The 17,605-nt window shown below is 55.4% G+C and overlaps 2 protein-coding genes and 1 pseudogene across 6 annotated transcripts in view; 1 reads left to right on the top strand and 2 right to left on the bottom strand.

Moving 5' to 3' along the window:
- Nucleotides 1-877: 877 nt before the first annotated feature.
- LOC112533592 (guanine nucleotide-binding protein G(s) subunit alpha) lies at nucleotides 878-6,615 on the bottom strand. 3 transcript variants are annotated; one of them, XM_040648672.2, is made up of 7 exons: nucleotides 5,326-6,615; nucleotides 3,695-3,878; nucleotides 3,293-3,413; nucleotides 2,981-3,043; nucleotides 2,641-2,727; nucleotides 2,336-2,404; nucleotides 878-2,237 (listed from the first exon to the last, which is right to left on the bottom strand). In XM_040648672.2, exons 1-7 carry the CDS (start codon nucleotides 5,361-5,363, stop codon nucleotides 1,066-1,068), a joined length of 1,734 nt encoding a protein of 577 aa, XP_040504606.1. In that variant the 5' UTR covers nucleotides 5,364-6,615; the 3' UTR covers nucleotides 878-1,065. The 3 variants fall into 3 exon arrangements, with proteins under 3 accessions (XP_040504606.1, XP_040504607.1, XP_040504605.1); XM_040648673.1 differs by lacking the exon at nucleotides 5,326-6,615 and adding an exon at nucleotides 4,368-4,690 and having other exon boundaries at nucleotides 3,293-3,410; XM_040648671.1 differs by lacking the exon at nucleotides 5,326-6,615 and adding an exon at nucleotides 4,368-4,690.
- Nucleotides 6,616-8,060: 1,445 nt separating this feature from the next.
- ARHGAP33L2 (Rho GTPase activating protein 33 like 2) overlaps nucleotides 8,061-17,605 on the bottom strand; it is a 56,233-nt pseudogene continuing 46,688 nt past the window's right edge. The window contains exons 4-6 of the transcript NR_171280.2: nucleotides 11,924-12,067; nucleotides 9,921-10,640; nucleotides 8,061-8,998 (exon numbers count right to left, since the gene is read on the bottom strand). The product of NR_171280.2 is annotated as a Rho GTPase activating protein 33 like 2 (transcript). The remainder of the gene's footprint in view (nucleotides 8,999-9,920; nucleotides 10,641-11,923; nucleotides 12,068-17,605) is intronic.
- On the top strand, nucleotides 14,348-16,963 carry LOC121106953. Of its 2 annotated transcripts, none has more exons than XR_006931621.1 (4): nucleotides 14,348-14,477; nucleotides 15,797-15,978; nucleotides 16,163-16,437; nucleotides 16,717-16,963. XR_006931621.1 is itself a non-coding variant. In XM_040648878.2 (4 exons), exons 1-4 carry the CDS (start codon nucleotides 14,570-14,572, stop codon nucleotides 16,739-16,741), a joined length of 486 nt encoding a protein of 161 aa, XP_040504812.1. In that variant the 5' UTR covers nucleotides 14,348-14,569; the 3' UTR covers nucleotides 16,742-16,963. The 2 variants fall into 2 exon arrangements, 1 of the variants encoding a protein (XP_040504812.1); XM_040648878.2 differs by having other exon boundaries at nucleotides 14,348-14,593; nucleotides 15,817-15,978.

Consider the following 17,605-nt stretch of genomic DNA (forward strand, 5'->3'; position numbering starts at 1 on the left):
TTTCCTGATATCCAACCTAAACCTCCCTTGGCGCAGCTTGGAGCCCTGCTTTGGACCTGCTCCAGCACCTCCATGTCCTTTCTGTACGGAGGTGCCCAAAACTGAACACAGCACTCGAGGTGAGGCCTCACCAGTGCCAAGTACGGGGCAGGATGACTCTCTAGTCCTGCTCACCACACCGCTCCCGATCCAAGCCAGGATGCCATTGGCCTTCTTGGCCACCTGGGCACACTGCTGGCTCATATTCAGCCGACTGTCCGTCAGTGCACCAAGGTCCCTTTCCGCCAGGCAGCTTTCCAGCCACTCCTCCCCAAGCCTGTAGGGTTGCCTGGGGTTGTTGTGACAAAATGCAGGACCTGACACTTGGCCCTATTGAAGCTCAGAGTTTGCCTCGGCCCATCGATCCAGTCTATCCAGGTCCCTCCGTAGTGCCTTTCTCCCCTCCAGCAGATCAACACTCCCTCCCAACATGGCGTCACCTGCAAACTTACTGAGGGCGCACTCAATCCCCTCATCAAGATCATTGATAAAGATGTTAAGTAGGAGTGGCCCCAGTACCGAGCCCTGGGGGACACCGCTCGTGCCTGGCCACAACCTGGAAGATCCTGCTCTGGGTGTACAGACTGGGCTGAGTCCCCGTCTGAAGACAAAACTGCCAGGACCCAAACAGCGTGGAGGCAGAAGAGCCGTGACACCTGAGGTATCTTTAGGCCTGTGGTGGCAGCTGAGGGACACGGCCATCTGTGGTGCCCCATCCTGCCCCGGAGGTGGGCATGGGGAGCTGGGGAGCTGTGACACGGCACAAATGACTGCAGGCAGAGGTATATAGGAAAGGGAACACAAAACATTTAATAACCTATGGTAGAAAACAAAGTGTAACAGAAACAACAATATTCCTAAAATTGCCATCCCACAACAATTGAGCGCCCAGACAATGTCCCATCCACTGCAGTGCTGACTTTGGAGCACGGCTCGGTTCTGGAGGTGAGGCATGGGGCTGTTGCTGGTGCCCCTGGAACGCTGCCGCTGCTGCCTGGTGCTGCGGGGCCGGCGAGGAGCACAGCGTTACAGGTAGCCGTAGTCGTCGGCTACGGCCATGTCTATCTCCCGCTGCACCAGGAACTGCACGGGGCCGATCTTCATCTGGTGGGCCGCCCGCTGCCGCTCCTCCTGGGCCAGCTTCTTCATGAGCTCCCGCTTGGGCCGCTGCTCGGCTGTGATGGGCCGCGACTTTTCCAGCACTCTGGGCACTGTGGCACGGCCACCCCGCCGGCGCCCCACGAAGTGCAAGGGGTGCTGTGGCCGAGGCTGCCGGTGGTGCAGCTGTGATCGTGATGGTGGGTGCCTCCACAGCAGTGAGCTCCTCTGCAGGGATGGACGCAGGCAGCTCGGTGCCATCTTCTTGGCTGCGTCCTCCTCTCGCGCCGTGGTGCGTGGTGGTGCTGGCGCTGCCTTGTTTGTGGCACTGTGTTGGGGCTGGAGGGCAGCTGGGCCAGCGCTGGGTGTGGGTTGGGGCTGCACAGAGGGTGGCTGGCGCACCGGCCCCACCGCAGTCACCCTCTGCCCCAGCGGGTGCACGGCCTGGATGGATGCACACAAGCGCATGTACAGCTCACTGGCAGCACCCGCTCGCACTCTGCTGCTGGCTCCTGCGCTGGCCCCAGACGGCTTCACTTGCTGAGGGTGTCTGCGGCCTTTTCTTTCTCTTGTTTCCTTGTGTGCTGGCAGCTTCCTCTTCTTGGCTGGAGCACCGCTGGTGGGCTGCTCCTGCTGGGAGCTCTCCCTTTTCCGCGTGGTGCCAGCAGGCGCGGGGCGCTTGGTCCGCTTGGTGCTGCCCCTGCTTTTCTTTTCTGCCACCGGGCAGGAGACAGAGCCCAGTGATGGTGGTGACTGAGCCTGAAGCCCCTGGGGCTGCCTTTGCTGCACCTCCTCGACAGGCTGTGTGGTTTGGGCTGAGGGAGGTGTGGTTACAGCCAGGGGAGTCAGCCGTGGACTGAGCCAGACACTCTCTGGTGGCACGACGGGGTGCAGCGGAGACAGTCCACACTGCAGCTCAGACAGGAGCCCAGGGGATGGTGGAAGTCCCCAGAAGGGATCGGTGGGGGTCCCGGCGGCAGCCTGTGTGTCTGTGCTGAGCTCTCTGCTGTCCCTGGGGTAGTCAGGGAGCTCAGCGATGAAGCATCCTGGGGCAGGGCTGCTGCGGTGCTCGTGGGGGACCTCAACAGCTCTTGCCACATCTGAGAATGCAAGAACATCCCCCAAAATGGTGATGACAGCCTTGCCACACCCCCTCTGTACAAACACACACCTGCGGCTCTGCAGCCCCTAAACTCACCACTGATCCAAGAGAGCAAACCCTGAATGTCCGTGCTGTCCTCCGGCACATCCAAGCTGGTCGCCACTGCTGGGAAAAGCAAGAAAATCCCAAAGGGTCGTTGCCTGCTCTCTCGTACCATGTTCACAGTAAGGGATCTTGGGTGATTCACATTACAAATCAGAACAGGAAAGGTAGCAGGAAATCCCAGGGATTAAGACCCCAAGCAACACGCAAGGAGAACAGTCCCACAGAAGAACAGACAGGAAGCCTAACTAACTAGAAAGACAGTGCACCAAACCCAGATGCCTGTTGTGTGTCTGTACCTCTCTTGGGTGTTGTGCCACACTCTGCGCTCCTCTCCTGGCCTTCCGCATGGCTGCGCTTTGCTGGAAGGCCGCTTGCATCAGCTTCTAACAGAAAGGAGACAAGGAATGCATGAAGAGCATCTCTTTGGAGGAAGATTTGAGCACAGCCAACCACAAACTTCTGGTCTTCAAGACCAGTTACTTCCATTTGCCTCTCCGCTGCTACAGCGCTGTGCCACTTCTGCAGTAGGCACAGATCTGCCATGCCCTTTCCTCTCTCCTCCATCACACACCCACCCCTTCACGCAGCCCTGTTTAGAGGCAGGTACCCACACCGCAGCTCAGAACAGGTTCTTACCTGCGGAGGCTTTCCGTTTTCCCCGTTGCCCCGCACCATTCTGTGGACGCGCAGGCTCCGTCCCTACCACAACATATCATGTGTTGATCTCACAGATACCAGCAGGCAGCAGAAGCCCATGTCCCCCCAGAAAACAGAAAGATGCTACTTTGACAGCCCAAACACAAACTGATAGTCCACTTCTCACTGCTCCCTCCTCCTGCACTCCAAATGGATGCTCACTTGACATCCCCTGCAGCACTGCACCCGCCCAGAGGTAGTACTCAAAAATCATTCTTCCATGCTTCACGACAGAGGGCTGAAAAAACTCACTTTCGCATGGCAGTAAGGACGGTCCGTCCCCGTCGCGTCCCTCTGTGCGCTGAAAGGCGCAGTTGGACCTCTGGCAGCCTGCTGGCTGCTGTTCCCAAACACAGGGAACTGCGCCGCCCTGCTTTTGAAGAGAAAAAGGAAGAAACGGTGGTGGGAATGGGCACCCCAGGGTTGCAGAGAGGTGCCAGAGATAGGATATCAGAGTGCTGAGAGGCTAATTATCACTAAGGGAAAATACCGCCTGAGCCATGTCCTTGCCATTAGCCTTGGCTGTCAGCAGTGGGCGCAGAATCCAACCGGTTATTGAGGTCACAAAGGACCAGTAGGGCTCCTCCTGCTCCGTCCCTTCCCTTAAAAATGAGACAAAGGAAGAAGAACCAAGCAAAAGAAACCCAGCCGTACCTCTCCACTCACAGGACAGAAATAGGAATTGCAGTCGTCTCCTTGCTGAGACATGACCGCTGTCTCCGAGGAAGCCGAAGTTCCCAGGGCTCTCTCTGCAGGAACTTCTCTGCTCTTGGAAAGAGCTGGCCTCACTCTTCCTGAGACTGCCTTGATCTCTGAAATCTCCTTTTGGACAGGAACCCTGCAGAAAGTACCAACAAGTGGAAAATTGTGAGGAAGAAGCATTTTCCCGGCTTTCTTCTGCCAGGCAATGTAGTCTCTTGAGGAGGGCAATGTCTGGAAACCAGCTGGCTGCAAGAGCTGCCCAACGCTAGCTCCAGCTTGTGTCTGACTGCCGTGGCTTTTGTGAGACGGTGCTCTTCTCCATCTCCTCAGTAGCTCTGCACCCAGCCATCCGTGGGGCAGTGAGGCACAAGTTGCTCCCTGTGAAGTTTGCACTCTCCTTCCTTTTCCATGTCTGACGTGAAGGTGGGGGCCCGGCAGCAGATTTCCAGGGGAGGAATGACATCTCCTCATCCTCACCAAATCGTGGGATGGGATCTCAACAAGAACCCATTTCCCCTGGAAACAGCCATGCTGAGGGGCACCGCAGGAGCTGGGAGCTCCTCCCCAGCCCAGCTTTTCTGCCGAGACACCTCCTGGCAACCACCCAGCACCAAACCCAGCTCACCTGCTCGGCCCGCTCAGCCCAAGCTGTGCCCAGCTCATGCACACGCCACAGCGGTGCTTCTGATGGGCACTAACAGGGTGATCTGTTCTAAGGAAGGCCCAGAGCTCAGTCTGCGTGCAGCACGCTCACCAGAGCACCAGCTCTGCTCACCAGCTGTGGCACAGACGCTCCCACCCCAGCAGTGTTTGTGACCTCAGCGATTACCCACATCGCTTCGTTGCTTACGTCATAAGTGAAGGAAACAGACGCCTCCCAGATCCAAATTTTAGGAAACCAACACCAGGGTCACCCAATGGGGTTGTTTGAAGTAAAATAATTGGAGAAGTGAAGATGATTCTTGTTCAGCCCAATAAAAACCAGTAAATATCAGTATGGCATCCTAGTGGTCAGTGGAGTCCCAGAGGAACCAGTAGAAAACAAAACCCAGGGCCGGTGCTGGCATCTCTGGTTGGGGGTTTAGGCCCCGGGGCATATGCTGTCCTCTCAGGCTCTGGCTTTAAGTCCCAGGGCCAGTGCCAGGCTCCCTAGCTGTGTGTGTGGCTTTAGGCCCCCAAGGACAGCCCCTCTGGTTGGGGCTTTAGGCCCTGGGGCAGATGTTGTCCTTTCAGGCTCTGGCTTTAAGTCCCAGGGCCAGTGCCAGGCTCCCTAGCTGTGTGCGTGGCTTTAGGCCCCAAGGACAGTGCTGGTCTCTCTAGCTGGGGCTGTGGCTCCAAGTCCCTGGACTGGTTCCAGCCTTTCGGCTGGAAAGGTGGTGAAGGTGGGGGCCCGGCAGCAGATTTCCAGGGGAGGAATGACATCTCGTCATCCTCACCAAATCGTGGGATGGGATCTCAACAAGAACCCATTTCCCCTGCAAACAGCCATGCTGAGGGGCACCGCGGGAGCTGGGAGCTCCTCCCCAGCCCAGCTTTCTGCTGAGACACCTCCCGGCAACCACCCAGCACCAAACCCAGCTCACCTGCTCGGCCCGCTCAGCCCAAGCTGTGCCCAGCTCATGCACACGCCACAGCGGTGCTTCGGATGGGCTCTCACAGGGTGATCTGTTCTAAGGAAGGCCCAGAGCTCAGTCTGCGTGCAGCACGCTCACCAGAGCACCAGCTCTGCTCACCAGCTGTGGCACAGACGCTCCCACCCCAGCAGTGTTTGTGACCTCAGCGATTACCCACATCGCTTCGTTGCTTACGTCATAAGTGAAGGAAACGGACGCCTCCCAGATCCAAATTTTAGGAAACCAACACCAGGGTCACCCAATGGGGTTGTTTGAAGTAAAATAATTGGAGAAGTGAAGATGATTCTTGTGCAGCCCAATAAAAACCAGTCAAGACCAGTATGGCCTCCTAGTGGTCAGTGGAGTCCCAGAGGAACCAGTAGAAAACAAAACCCAGGGCAGTGCTGGCATCTCTGGTTGGGGCTTTAGGCCTTGGGGCAGATGTTGTCCTCTCAGGCTGTGGCTTTAAGTCCCAGGGCCAGTGCCGGCCTCCCTGGCTGTGTGCGTGGCTTTAGGCCCCAGGGCCAGTGCTGGCCTCTCTAGCCGGAGCTGTGGCTCCAAGCCCCTGGACTGGTTCCAGCCTTCCGGGCTGTCTTTTTCAGCCCTTGGGCTGGTGCCGGCTTTGCTGATTGGGGCTTCAGGCCCTGGGGCCGGTGCTGGCCTCTCGGGCTGTAGCTGTAGGCCTCGGGGCCGAATGGCAGCCTGCCTGGCTGCGGATGTGGCTTCAGGCCTCGGGGCCTGTGCCGGCCTCTCTGTCTGTGGCTTTAGGCCCCAGGGCCATTTCAGCCTCTCTGGCTCTGGCTTTATGACTCAGGACCGGTGGCTTTAGGCCTGTCGAGCTGTGGCTTTAGGCCCCGGACTGGTGTAGGCCTGTTGGGCTGTGGCTGTGGCTTTAAGCCCCAGGGCCTTTGCCGTCCTCACTGGATGTGGATGTCTGTGGCTTTAGGCCCTGGAGCCAGTGCTGGCCTGTCTGCCTGTGGCTTCAGGACCAGGGGCTGCTGTTGGCTTCTCAGGCTGTGGCTGTGCTGTGGCTTCAGACTCTGAGGCCGGTGCCGGTCTCTCTAGCTGCAGCTTTAGGCCCCAGGTCAGGTGTAGGCCTCTCTGGATGTGGCAATGCCTTTAGGCCGGGGGGCCAATGCTGGCCTGTCTGGCTGTGGATTTCAGTCCCAGAGATGGTGCCAGCGTCTCTGGCTTTGGCTTTAGGCCCTACGCCTGGTGCCACACTGTCTGGCTGCGGATGTGGCTTCCGTCCCTGGGGCTGGTGCCAGCCTCTCATAGAATCATAGGATCATAGAATTGATACAGTTAATCCTACAAGTTACAAGGTAGATATGTGGGCCCATGACCAAGTAGGATGTGTGGGTAAGATAGGGGAAGAACATCTTGGAATTAATTGCATACAAAAGGGAACACTGCCCAAAAAAACCCCCGCTGGACCGAAAGCAGTGTGCAAACTGCAGGGAAATGGCACATTGGTGGAAAAATCCTACCAAGCTGAATGATGGGAACCTGACAAGTTGACCCTAGCAGATCCATTGGTTAAATTGCAGCTAGGAGAGCAGGTTTATTTTCTGGTGGATACGGGTGCCTCTTACCACCCGGAGATGATTTTGCAGCAGTAGTAGGAGCGACTGCCCAACAAGAAAGAGCTTACCTTTCGGCATCAATTAAGTATAGGCTGAGAAAACAAGTAGGAATACATACATTCTTGTACATGCCAAGTTCTCCAAACCGCTACTCTGGCAAGACTTATTAGAACAAATGGATGCAGAGCTTAAATTCAATAAAACTGGAGCTAAGGGGCAAACAGAATTAACTGATGGAAAATTGTAAGTCTGGCTTTAACACAAACTGGAAAAACAATGTTGTACCCCCAGAAGTTACAGAAATCTTAAATAAGGTATGCTTAGGAGTGGGGGTATCAGGAATACCTGGCAGAGCCAAAATGCAGCCCTAATACAACACTCCAGTCTTGCCGATGAAAATTGGACAGCAAGTGCTATAGTTTGGCACCAGATCTGAGGGCAAGTAATAGAATTGTTAAATGTATACACTCCGTGGTGGCAAATCCATACATTTTATTAACCAAGTTAGGGAATGAGTAGGTGGAGTTTACCTTCCGGAGTTGAAGGATGCCTTTTCTGCCTGGTTTGGCCACAGGAAGCCAAAGGTTGTTTGCCTTTGAATAGGAGACCACTAATACGAGAGGAAAGAGACTCGGTTAACCTGGACAGTGTTACCCAGGGCTGGGAGAACGGCCCAATGATTCTTGAGAACTGGTCAACTCATGAGCCTGAGATTTGGCTCCATCCCATGGTGGAACTTTACTGCAGTATGTGGATGCCACGGAAACAAAAAGAGGACTGCGTGCAATGAATTTCTTGCTTTAAATGCTTATCAGGTTTCTCAACAGAAGGCATAAATAACTCAACGGCAAGTGACCCTATTTGGGATAGGAAGTTACAGCTGGGCCTTGAACCTTGAGGACTGCCAGGAAGGAAACAATCTGCCACACTCCAGAACCTCAAACAGCTGAGGAGCTCCAGAGTCTCCTGGGGATGACCAGGTGGTGCCGCCTACCACTATGGAACACTGGTAAAACCCCTCCATGCCCTTTTGAAATCCTGTCCAAAGGTCCTCATACAGGTTGAGGAAGACAAATAACAACAAGGTTTACCTGTGGCAATTAGACACGGACTCCGTTGTTAGTGCACAACAAAAACTTTTATTGTGTGTGATGAACAATATGCACTTGGTCAGTATGCACTTATTAAACGTGACCCTCTTGCCAATGCGTGTGGCAGTGCTGGATCTTCCATCCTGCCCTGAAGTACATGACACTGGAGCTGGGCTTCTCCACTCTTCGCTGTCAAGCCACCTCAGGTTTGGTGGGGCTTGCCCATGGTCTTTATAGCCTCTGCTCACACCCATGCCAGGTGTACAAGCTAGACAACTCCTGACTGTGTTGAGAGGGTCTGTCTGACATGAATAGTTACAATCTTTCAGCTTTTCTGAAAGAGGAAACTCTGTCCCTCCATGTCTGCTGAACTTGTTTACACCTCCCAAGGTCTTTTGCTAGTCAGGGCAAGGATGGCTTTATTTTCTACAGATTAAAGGAACGGGTGAGGTACCTGGGAAGCTAAGGGACCTGGGCAAATTAATAGAGGGGGCTTGCAGAGTATACGGAAACAGGGATTGTAAGGAAAGAAAGAAATTGGGAAGAACAGTAGCAGTTGCACTAGAGCAGGATGACGTAGAAGCCAATACTGTCAACCCAGCATCTTTCCTTAGCGAAACTCCTGGAGAACCAGTAGGAACCCTTAGGAGATGCAGAAGACACCTGGTTTTTGTGTTTTAAATCAGGACACATTATGCCTGTTGTGTTTTCCATACATTGCTTAACAAAGTCACCATCGGGAAATGGTTTGGATTTTCCTGCCGTCAGATTTGCTATCACGTAACTAGCTTCTATAACAGAGCCCATTTGACTTTTTAGAATTATTCTGTTGAGGTTAAAGACATTCTAGTCTTTATAGTTCCACTGATTTGTCTCCATGAAGCATTTCTTGGTATGCATTGAACTTGGCAGCCTGGAGAAGGATCCGGGGAGACCTAAGAGCGGCCTTCAGTAGCTCAAGAGGGGCTGCAAGAAAGAAGGGGACAGAGTCTTTAGGTTGGACATAAGGAAGAAGTCTGTTACGATAAGGGTGGCACTGGAACAGAGACACTGAGGGACCGTGGGGCTCTCGGGAGCCCTGAGCACTGGGCGTCAGAGCCTGGGGATGGATGCCATAGAGGGCACCATCCCTGTCCCGTTCCAGGGGGACCGCTGCCACCCCCAGACCTTCCCTCGTGCTTTGTGGGGCTGCGCAGAGGAGGAGGGTCTCGAGGTGTCCTAGGGATGGCCCAGGGTCACTGTGCAGATGGGATAGGGGCTGTGGCTGCTGTCCCCAGGGAACCCACATCCTGCCCTGGGCTGCTGCCAGCCCTTCTCCTGCCCGCAATCGTGGGGCACAGACAAGGCTTCTCCGTGGTCAGTGACACCTTTTCACATCCTCTGCTGACCAGTGGGGTCCTCTGAAGACCAATGAAGATGCTGATGATCACCGGACATCCTCCAATGACCAATAAAGCCCTCAGCAAAGCCACACTCTGTGTGTCTGTGTCCTTGTCCCCAAGCTCAGCAGGGACCCCTCCCATCTGTCCCTGCCTGGCAGAGGCCACCCATAAGTGCTGGGAGGGGTCCCCAGCTCCATGCCCTGCACCCGTGGGACTCTATCCCCTCTCCACTGCCTGCTCCAAAATCCCTAAAGGACGAAGCTCCCCGTGCTGCCAAGCAGCCCCAGTACTCTCCCTCAATTCCTCCTTCCAGTTCCTCCCAAACACTTCACCCTTTGTTCCACCTTCTCCATGGCCACGATGTCTCCAGGTCGCTCTCCTTTTACCCCCTCCCTTATCGCAGCCAACTGTCCCGCACTTGGATCTGCTTCAGCCCTCTTCCTTCAGTCCCAGTTCCCCTCCACCATTACCCAACATGGAATCCCCAGATCCCCTCCCTTAGGCACCTCAAATCTCCTCTCTGATGACCGATGACACCCTCTGTTGATTAATGAAGCCCTCCGATGGTGAGGGAAGATCTCTCATGATCAGTGGAGCCCTCTGACAGCCAACAAAGCCTTCTGATAACCACTGACACTCTGTCGACTCTGACACTGACGCTCTGATGGCAAATTAGAAGCCCCCCGATGCCAGCAGGTTGCTGCTTCGTGTGCAGGAAAGGGAAGCAAAGGTTGAGAAAGAAGACTTTGACATCATTTGGTAGATAGCATGGTTTGCTCATCATGGCATAAAGATTTCTTCGGATTAATCAAGCACAGAATTCGGAGAGCAGCGTGACTGCATCACACTTGTGTGTGCCTCCCGGTGCCTGGGACTGGCTGCCTGATTATAAGTCCTCCTCAGCGATGCCGACCTGCTCCTCATGGAGGTGCTGCTGCCCGGGCACTCAGACTCTGCATGAGGTGGGCTGCACTGGAAGGACACTGAGTCACAATCCAGGCTAGCGACTGCGATGGCTGGTGGGCTCAGGTCAGCATCTTCAGCAGAGCCAGGAGACATGGGGGCAGGAACGCAGATGAGCGCCTTATCCCCATCGCTGTTGTCATGTGGAAGGTTGTCATCAGAACTGCAGCGATTCGTGCTTCCTGACAGCTCTGCACTGAAGGACGTGCACAGCGCACCACTACTGGGCCTGGGTCTTCTGGGTCGAAACCGGTTAGATTCACCTAGGAACCAGCAGATGCACAGGGGTGAGCGTCAAACTGTCACTGTCCAAGGAGGCAATACCTTGGTGTTGTTCTTCAAGCAGGCTTCAAGCAGCATGCAAGATGCTCACCGCATGGAGTTAGCAATAGCTGTTAATAAAGTGCCCTCAAATCATTTTCCTTCCCAAGGCTGCCTTTTTCCCCACAGAAGAGAAAGGAGGAGATGGCAGGGAATGAAAGGCAGGTGAGGTCAGCTGTACAAAGTCCTTCAAAGGAAAACCAAGCTCTGAAGAGCACTGCCCTGATACCACTGCCTGACACAGATGGAGAAGCTGCTTCATTACCAAGACCAGCTTTTACTGCGGGGATGGCAGGCATCTGTGCTGTTGCTTATCTGCAGTCAGGAATGTCAGACTCCCTTTTTTTAAACCTGCATCAGGGAGAAGGCGGGATAAAACTCCCCGCTGGCCCACACTTCAGGATTTGTGCTGCGTTCTTCTGCAAAAATGCACAGTTGCTGTTTGTAAATTTGGAAAGAGACAGTGTATGGGAACTGCTGAATCACGGCCTGAACCTCTGATTGACCACCTGAGGCAAGCACTGAGTCAGCCACAGGGGCACAGGTGAATGCAATTTCACCTGAGTGACTGGAAGGGGTGGAGCCTGGCTCCTAGACCCCATTTAAGGGCTGTCTCCCAAGGAGGAAGGCTCTCTATCTGGGAGTCACTCACCTGTGGAGCCCTTCTGTGAGCCCCAGACATTGGTAAGTTCTTTATTTCATTACTCCGTTGTAAACATGATAATCTCTCTGGTCCTATGCCTAGTTACCTTACAATCTGTATACCTGATTGCCATACAGACAGTAAAATATACACCAAAAGGGTTGAGAAGTCAGAGTCTCCATAGCTACAGAAAGATGATGGATGCCTTCCCTCTGTGGGAATGTTTGTGGGAAAGTGCCTTTATGTAGTTTAAATGTCTGCCTTCTGACACAAAAACAGAATGGAGCCAGAAATGTATTCTTATTTCCATAGTAACAGTGTCAGAAGGAGACACTCTGAGACTTCTTGTAGGGGTGCCCATATACTGTCTTTCAAAAACTACTCAGGGGAAAAAGGCACGAGAACGGTGTGCTCTGTCAGCTCCAGATCTTGAGTTAACATGAGACCCAGTTAGGAAAGACAGGGGTGAACTGAAGATGTTATGCGCAGGCTTGAATGCTAGAAGGAGGTACAAGCACACTGAAAGCATGAATTCTGTGCTGCTGAAAAGCAGTCTTTTGAAAGCTGGACTTGCACCCTTACCTTCCACGGCCACGACTTTTGCTTCTGAGGGCTCCTGGGTTTGTGCTGCAATCTGTTTGGCCACAGAGGGTGATTTTTCCCAGGCTGAAGCAGGAATGCCAACTGCCAGCTGCTCATTTCTTCATCTCATTGGCTGGACTTTTTCTAGAGTGAGAAAACAGAGGGAATGGTGTGAGCTGTGGCGCAGGGTGAGGGAAGAGCTGCGCTGAGCTCTTGCCAGCAGTTGCTTGTTCCTAGCCCTGCCTGGTTTCTGCTGACAGCACACCTTACAGACTCAGTCTCTTTTAAACAGTTGAGGATGTTTCCATTCTTAGAGCTCCTCCTGCTGCCAGCCATGTTTAATTTCTAGCGCAAGCAACTCTGTCCTGTCCCACAGCTTTGCTAGAGGAGAACCAGAATGTGTTTCAGGCACCTGGTCCTGAAATCTGGAAAACCCCAGTGTTTCCAGGTACAGGTAGCACAGGCAAGGACACACATCAGATGGCTTTATAGGCCTCGTGACTGCCTGCCTAACAAGAAAGGAACGGCGCCGCTGTGTGGCTAAACTGAGCCCATGGGGCAGCTGTATGCTAGCTGAATCCTCAGAGTCCAAAGTAAGAGGAAATTCCCTACTGCACTTCAGGCATGACTAGGATAACTTAGTTTCAGCAAGTTTTTGCAGCAGCAACATAATGGGGAAAAAGCCCACTCCAACAACTATGATAGGTACTGGAAAAGAAACTCCTCTTTACCTTTCGGATGGAAAGCCACTGACTGGGTGGCATTTCCCCTGTAAAGCTGCGGGGCCTTCTTCCACTTCAATCTCTCTGCTGTCTGACACAACGGGAGAGTTGCTGTGGCCTCGTGTCTGTGCCTGTGCCTCCTCCAGTGTGAGCAGCTTTGTGGAAGGAGAAGACACCCACAGGGACTTGCGCCGTGATAAAGAACTGTGTCCTGTAAAGGAAAACCACAGGTAAGAGGGAGGATCAGAAAGCAGCAGCACAGCCATCACAGTCCCGGGGGAGGTGCTGTATTCTGCTAAGACTTGGTTATCCTACCCACTGGAAGACAATGTCAGAGTAAGCACTTTGTGTTACAGATTCACCCTTGGGATCTCTATGAAAACCCCAACTTAAACAGAATGAAGACCAGAACAGGTGTGCAGATGTATGTGTATGCCATGAGGCCCAGGGAAGAGGTAAATGAAAGACAGTGCCTTGTACTTACTGACAACTGCTCATACAGCCGGTCGGACAGCAGAGGGTTTGGGAGCTCCCTGAAGTACATTTTGCAGAGGGAGCTCACGCTGTGAACGCCACAGACGTAGCTGTCCTGGGTTGGGTCAGGACTCTGCTCGGAGTCACATTCATGGCCGGGGAGAAGGACACAGCAACGGGCAGGGGAGGCTGAAGAAGGGGAAAACAAGAAGTAGAAAGCAATACAAAATACAGTCAAGAAAAGGGAGGGGTTCCTGAGTTACAGGAAGAAATAAGCACTCGGTCGCCAACAACACACAAGCCACGCTAGATGAGACGTTTCCAAAAGGGGGCCTCCTCTTTTTGCTAAGGCATTCCCAGTTACGCTGACAACTGGCTGCCTCGTCTACAATCACATGCCAGGAGCCCAAAGCAGCCAGGAGGAGCAGGGGCTGCTCAGAAGGGCTCTGCAAGGATGAGCAAACGGGAAGGAGAGCTGACAGCGCAGTCCCAGAGCCTTCCAACGCTGCATCCTGGAGGAGAACTTCCTGCCCCAGCAAGTCTACTGAGCAGCCTGTGTTCTATCCAACAGCCACAAGCCTGGCGCACCACCGCTGCCTGCACGGAGCTGCCCTCTGAACGCCCAGAACGTGGCACGTGCCCCATTCCGCCCCTACTGACAGCTGTGTCAGTCGCAGCACTCTGACCGCAGTTTGTGGATGTTGGACGCCACGCCGCACAGGCGGTACATCCCCTGCACCACGCCGTGCTGCTCAGTGCATCCAGCGCAGCTCTGGAGGACCTGGGGGACTACACAACAAGTGCCATTGATAAAGATGTTCAACAGGAGCGGCCCCAGTACCGAGCCCTGGGGGAAACCACTCGTGACCGGCCGCCAGCTGGGTCGAACTCCACGGACCACAGCTCTTTGGCTCTTTTCCCATACCTCCCCGTTCTGCCCCGATCCCATTGTTTCGCCGCATCTTGCTGCGGATCTCCGACCCCACAGCCCCACTCACGGCCGCCATAACCACAGCTCCGCCCCCCCACCTCCCGAGGAGGTCCCTGCGGGCGCTCCGTTCCCCCCCAGCCGTGCGTGCAGGCTGAGCTGCGCTGCGCTGCGCAGGGACGCCGTCCCCGAGGCGAATGCGCATGCGTGGCAGCGGCTCCGCAGCAGCACGGTGTCTGTGCGCATGCGCTGGCGGTTCCTTTGGCGGCGTGTCGTCATCGGCCCGCGCCGGCCCGCGCTGTGTCGTCATCACCCTGAGCCCCGAGGCGGCGGCGGCGGCGGTCGCCATGCGGAAGTCGTGCCGGGTTCAACGCGGCTGCAGCGCCGCCGGGCAGCCCCGGGGCTCCGAGCGCCGCTTCAGCTTCTCCGAGTGGGTGTTCGGGGGTGGGGGGGTTGCGTGCTGCTCTGCGTTGGCCCCGTGGGGCCGCTGCGGTGCTCAGGGCCTCTGCTCGGCGGCGGGAGATGCCCTGTGCCCCCCCACCCAGGGTATTTCCCTGCCCTCACCCCCTTCTCCTCCCCTCGCCCCCCTCGAATCACCCCAAACCTTTCCAGTCCTTTCTTCTGACCCCCAGGGTCACTCCGCCCCCCCCTTCCCGCAACTCCAATTCCTCCATTCTGATCCCAGCGCAGTGCCTCCCCTCAGTGCCCCTCCACCCGTTCTCCATTTTACACCAGGTTCCCTGTCTGCCCCCCCCCCAGTCCCCTATTCTAATCCTCAGTGTCCTCTGTCCCCCACCCCCCCCCCTACTCTCCCTATGCTGTCCCCATCAGTCCCCCCCCTCCCAGTCCCCTCTATCTGACCCACAGGTTCCCCTGTCGTCCCCTCCCCCCCCCCCCCCCCCCCCCCAAACTTTCCCCCCTACACTTCCCCCCTTCTGATTCCTACAGCTCCCTTCTCCTCTCCACCTCAGTGTTCCTCTTTGTCCCCCATTTTGACCCCCAGAATCCCCGGGCCCCACCCCAGACCCCCCCAAGTCCTCCCATTCTGAACCCAAGAGTCCACCACCCCCAAGTCCCGTCTGTCTGACCCCCAGGCTCCTCTGTCCTCCCTTCCAGCTCTGCTTTCTGACCCTTAGAGTCCCCTGTACCACCCTGTTCTGCATTCCTTGACCCCTGGAGTCTGTTCCCCCATTTTGACTTTCAGTCCCACCCACCAGATCTCATTTTCACCCCTTAGAAGCCCCTCATGACCCTCGGTTCTCCCCTTCCACCCCTCCCTTCACCCCCAAGTGCCCTTTCTTTCTCCTAGCGACTCTGTTCATCCCATTTCCCCCCCCTCAACCTCCGAAGTTCCTCCCCAGGCCCCCTTTCCACCCCACAGAAGCCCCACTCACCCCTTTCTCAGCCTCCCCCCCCCCCCCCCCCCCAAGCACCCTCCAGACCCTCTTTCTTCCCAGTGGCGGCCTCTACTCACCCCTTTTTTCACTCCTCATAACTCCTCCTCCACTCCCAGATCCCCCTTTCCACCCCATAGAAGCCACATTCTTCCCTTCCCCCCCCTCAACCCCTCAAGTTCCCTTCCACAATTCCACTCTCCACTCACAGACCCCCTTTCCTCCCCTCAGAAGCCTTGTTCCCCTCCTTCCCCCCCCACAACCCCTTCTCTCCACCCCTAGACCCCCTTTTCTCATCATGGAAGCTCCTCACAATCCCCCAACTTCCCTCTTCCACCCCTCCATCCACCTCCAGACCCCCTTTCCACCTTACAGAAGCCCCACGTCCACCCCTGGAGTCATGCAGAAGGATCTGGATATGTCCTGGAGGGATTTGGGGGAGGCCAGGGAGCTCTGGACTCATCAGGAAGAGTGTGGAGATGTCCCGGAGGTGTCTTGGGGAGACCAGGGGGTCCTGGAGTCCTCCAGGAGTCTCAAGTGAGTGCTTTGGAAACAACCCCACGCAGTGACATTTCTCCTCCCTGCCCCCCCCCCCCCCCCCCCCCCCCGCCTCCCGCACACACACACCCACTCCATCCCAGTGGGGTCGCCCTGAAGAACTCCCATTTTTGTTAAAATAAAATTTAATTTTGTTTTATCTTTTCCCCCCGCCTCCCTGCAGAAACTGACAGTTCCCACCGAAAAAGCCCCCTACGGCCACCAGGTGATGTGGGGAAAACCGCAGGTGACACCGGGACAACTGCCTGTCCCCACATTTGTCCCTGTCACCGTGGAACCTGGCGCCATCCCAACCCTCATCTATGCTGAGAGCTCCATCAGCATCCTACAGCTCCGGGAGCTGGGTGACGCCGTCTCCCTGACTGTCCCCCGGTGTCCCCAACCATCCTCCCTGCTGCGGTGGTGCAACTGGAGGGCAGTGACGTCCTCGTCAAAGAGGTGATGAGGAGAGGGGACCGGCAGGGGGGCTGGGGACAGTCAGAGGATGCATGGGGACCGGCACGGGTGTGACACGGTGGGTTCACCATCGTTGGTTGTTGGCGTCATCAGGTGTCGCTGTCATTGGGTGTCATTGGGTGTTGGCATCTCTTGTGTGTCACCATCACTCGGGTGATACCGTTCCCTGTGCTCTGACCACCACATGGGCACAGGCACAGTCAGCCCCACATTGTCACCGTGCTATCTCTAAGCTGCCGACTGTCTTTTGTCACCCCCCAGGCCTGCCTCCAGCCGGACCTGGTAACACTGGAGCCCTCTGGTGCTGTCACCATTATGTGCCACCAGGATGGGGACGTGGTGGTGTACTCTGCTGCCACCAGAGGGGACCGTGTGTGACATCAGCGCGGAACAGCTGTCATCGCTGCTGGGTGTTGCTTTTGTCAACATGCATGGGGTGTCACCGCTGGGGACACCTCTGTGTCACCCCTACGGTGTCGCACCCCAAAGTTGGAGGCACCCCTCTGCAGATCCCCCGGTGTCCGTCCTTCTGACCGCATTGTTCCCATGCGGGGGTGGGTGGAGTTGAGGGGGGCACACACTTTATTTTTGTAAATAAGATTTGTTTTGTGATAACGGTGGACTGGGAGACGCTGCCCCCCCAGACCTCTGCATGAATAAAAGGCAGAGGAGCGGCTGTGGGGCTCTGCATGTCACACCGGGGGGCACTCTGGGGACAGGTGACTGCAGCATCCCAGCCCCATAGCCCCTATGACCCCATCACCACTACAGTCCCATCTCATTGCCATCCCACAACCCATATCCATATGCTACAACCTTATCCCATCCCATATCCCATCGTGTATCCATAGCCCATCCTATATCCATACCCTCATATCCATCCCATAACCATATTCCAAATCCATCCTATATCTTAAATCCATCCCATATCTGTATCCTCATATCTCATCCTCTATCCATGTTCCATCCCATATCCATACCCCCAACTCCCACATCCTATCCCCATCTCATTCCCCACATCCCATATTCATATCATCCCATATCCATCCCAAAGTCATCTCATGTCCACATCCCATATCAATATCCCATGCCATTATAGTCCCAATCCCATATCCCATCCCAAATCCATCGCACATTCTTCCCATTTTCC

The sequence above is a fragment of the Gallus gallus genome, chromosome 16 (assembly GCF_016699485.2).
Source record: "Gallus gallus isolate bGalGal1 chromosome 16, bGalGal1.mat.broiler.GRCg7b, whole genome shotgun sequence".
Lineage (NCBI taxonomy): Eukaryota > Metazoa > Chordata > Aves > Galliformes > Phasianidae > Gallus > Gallus gallus.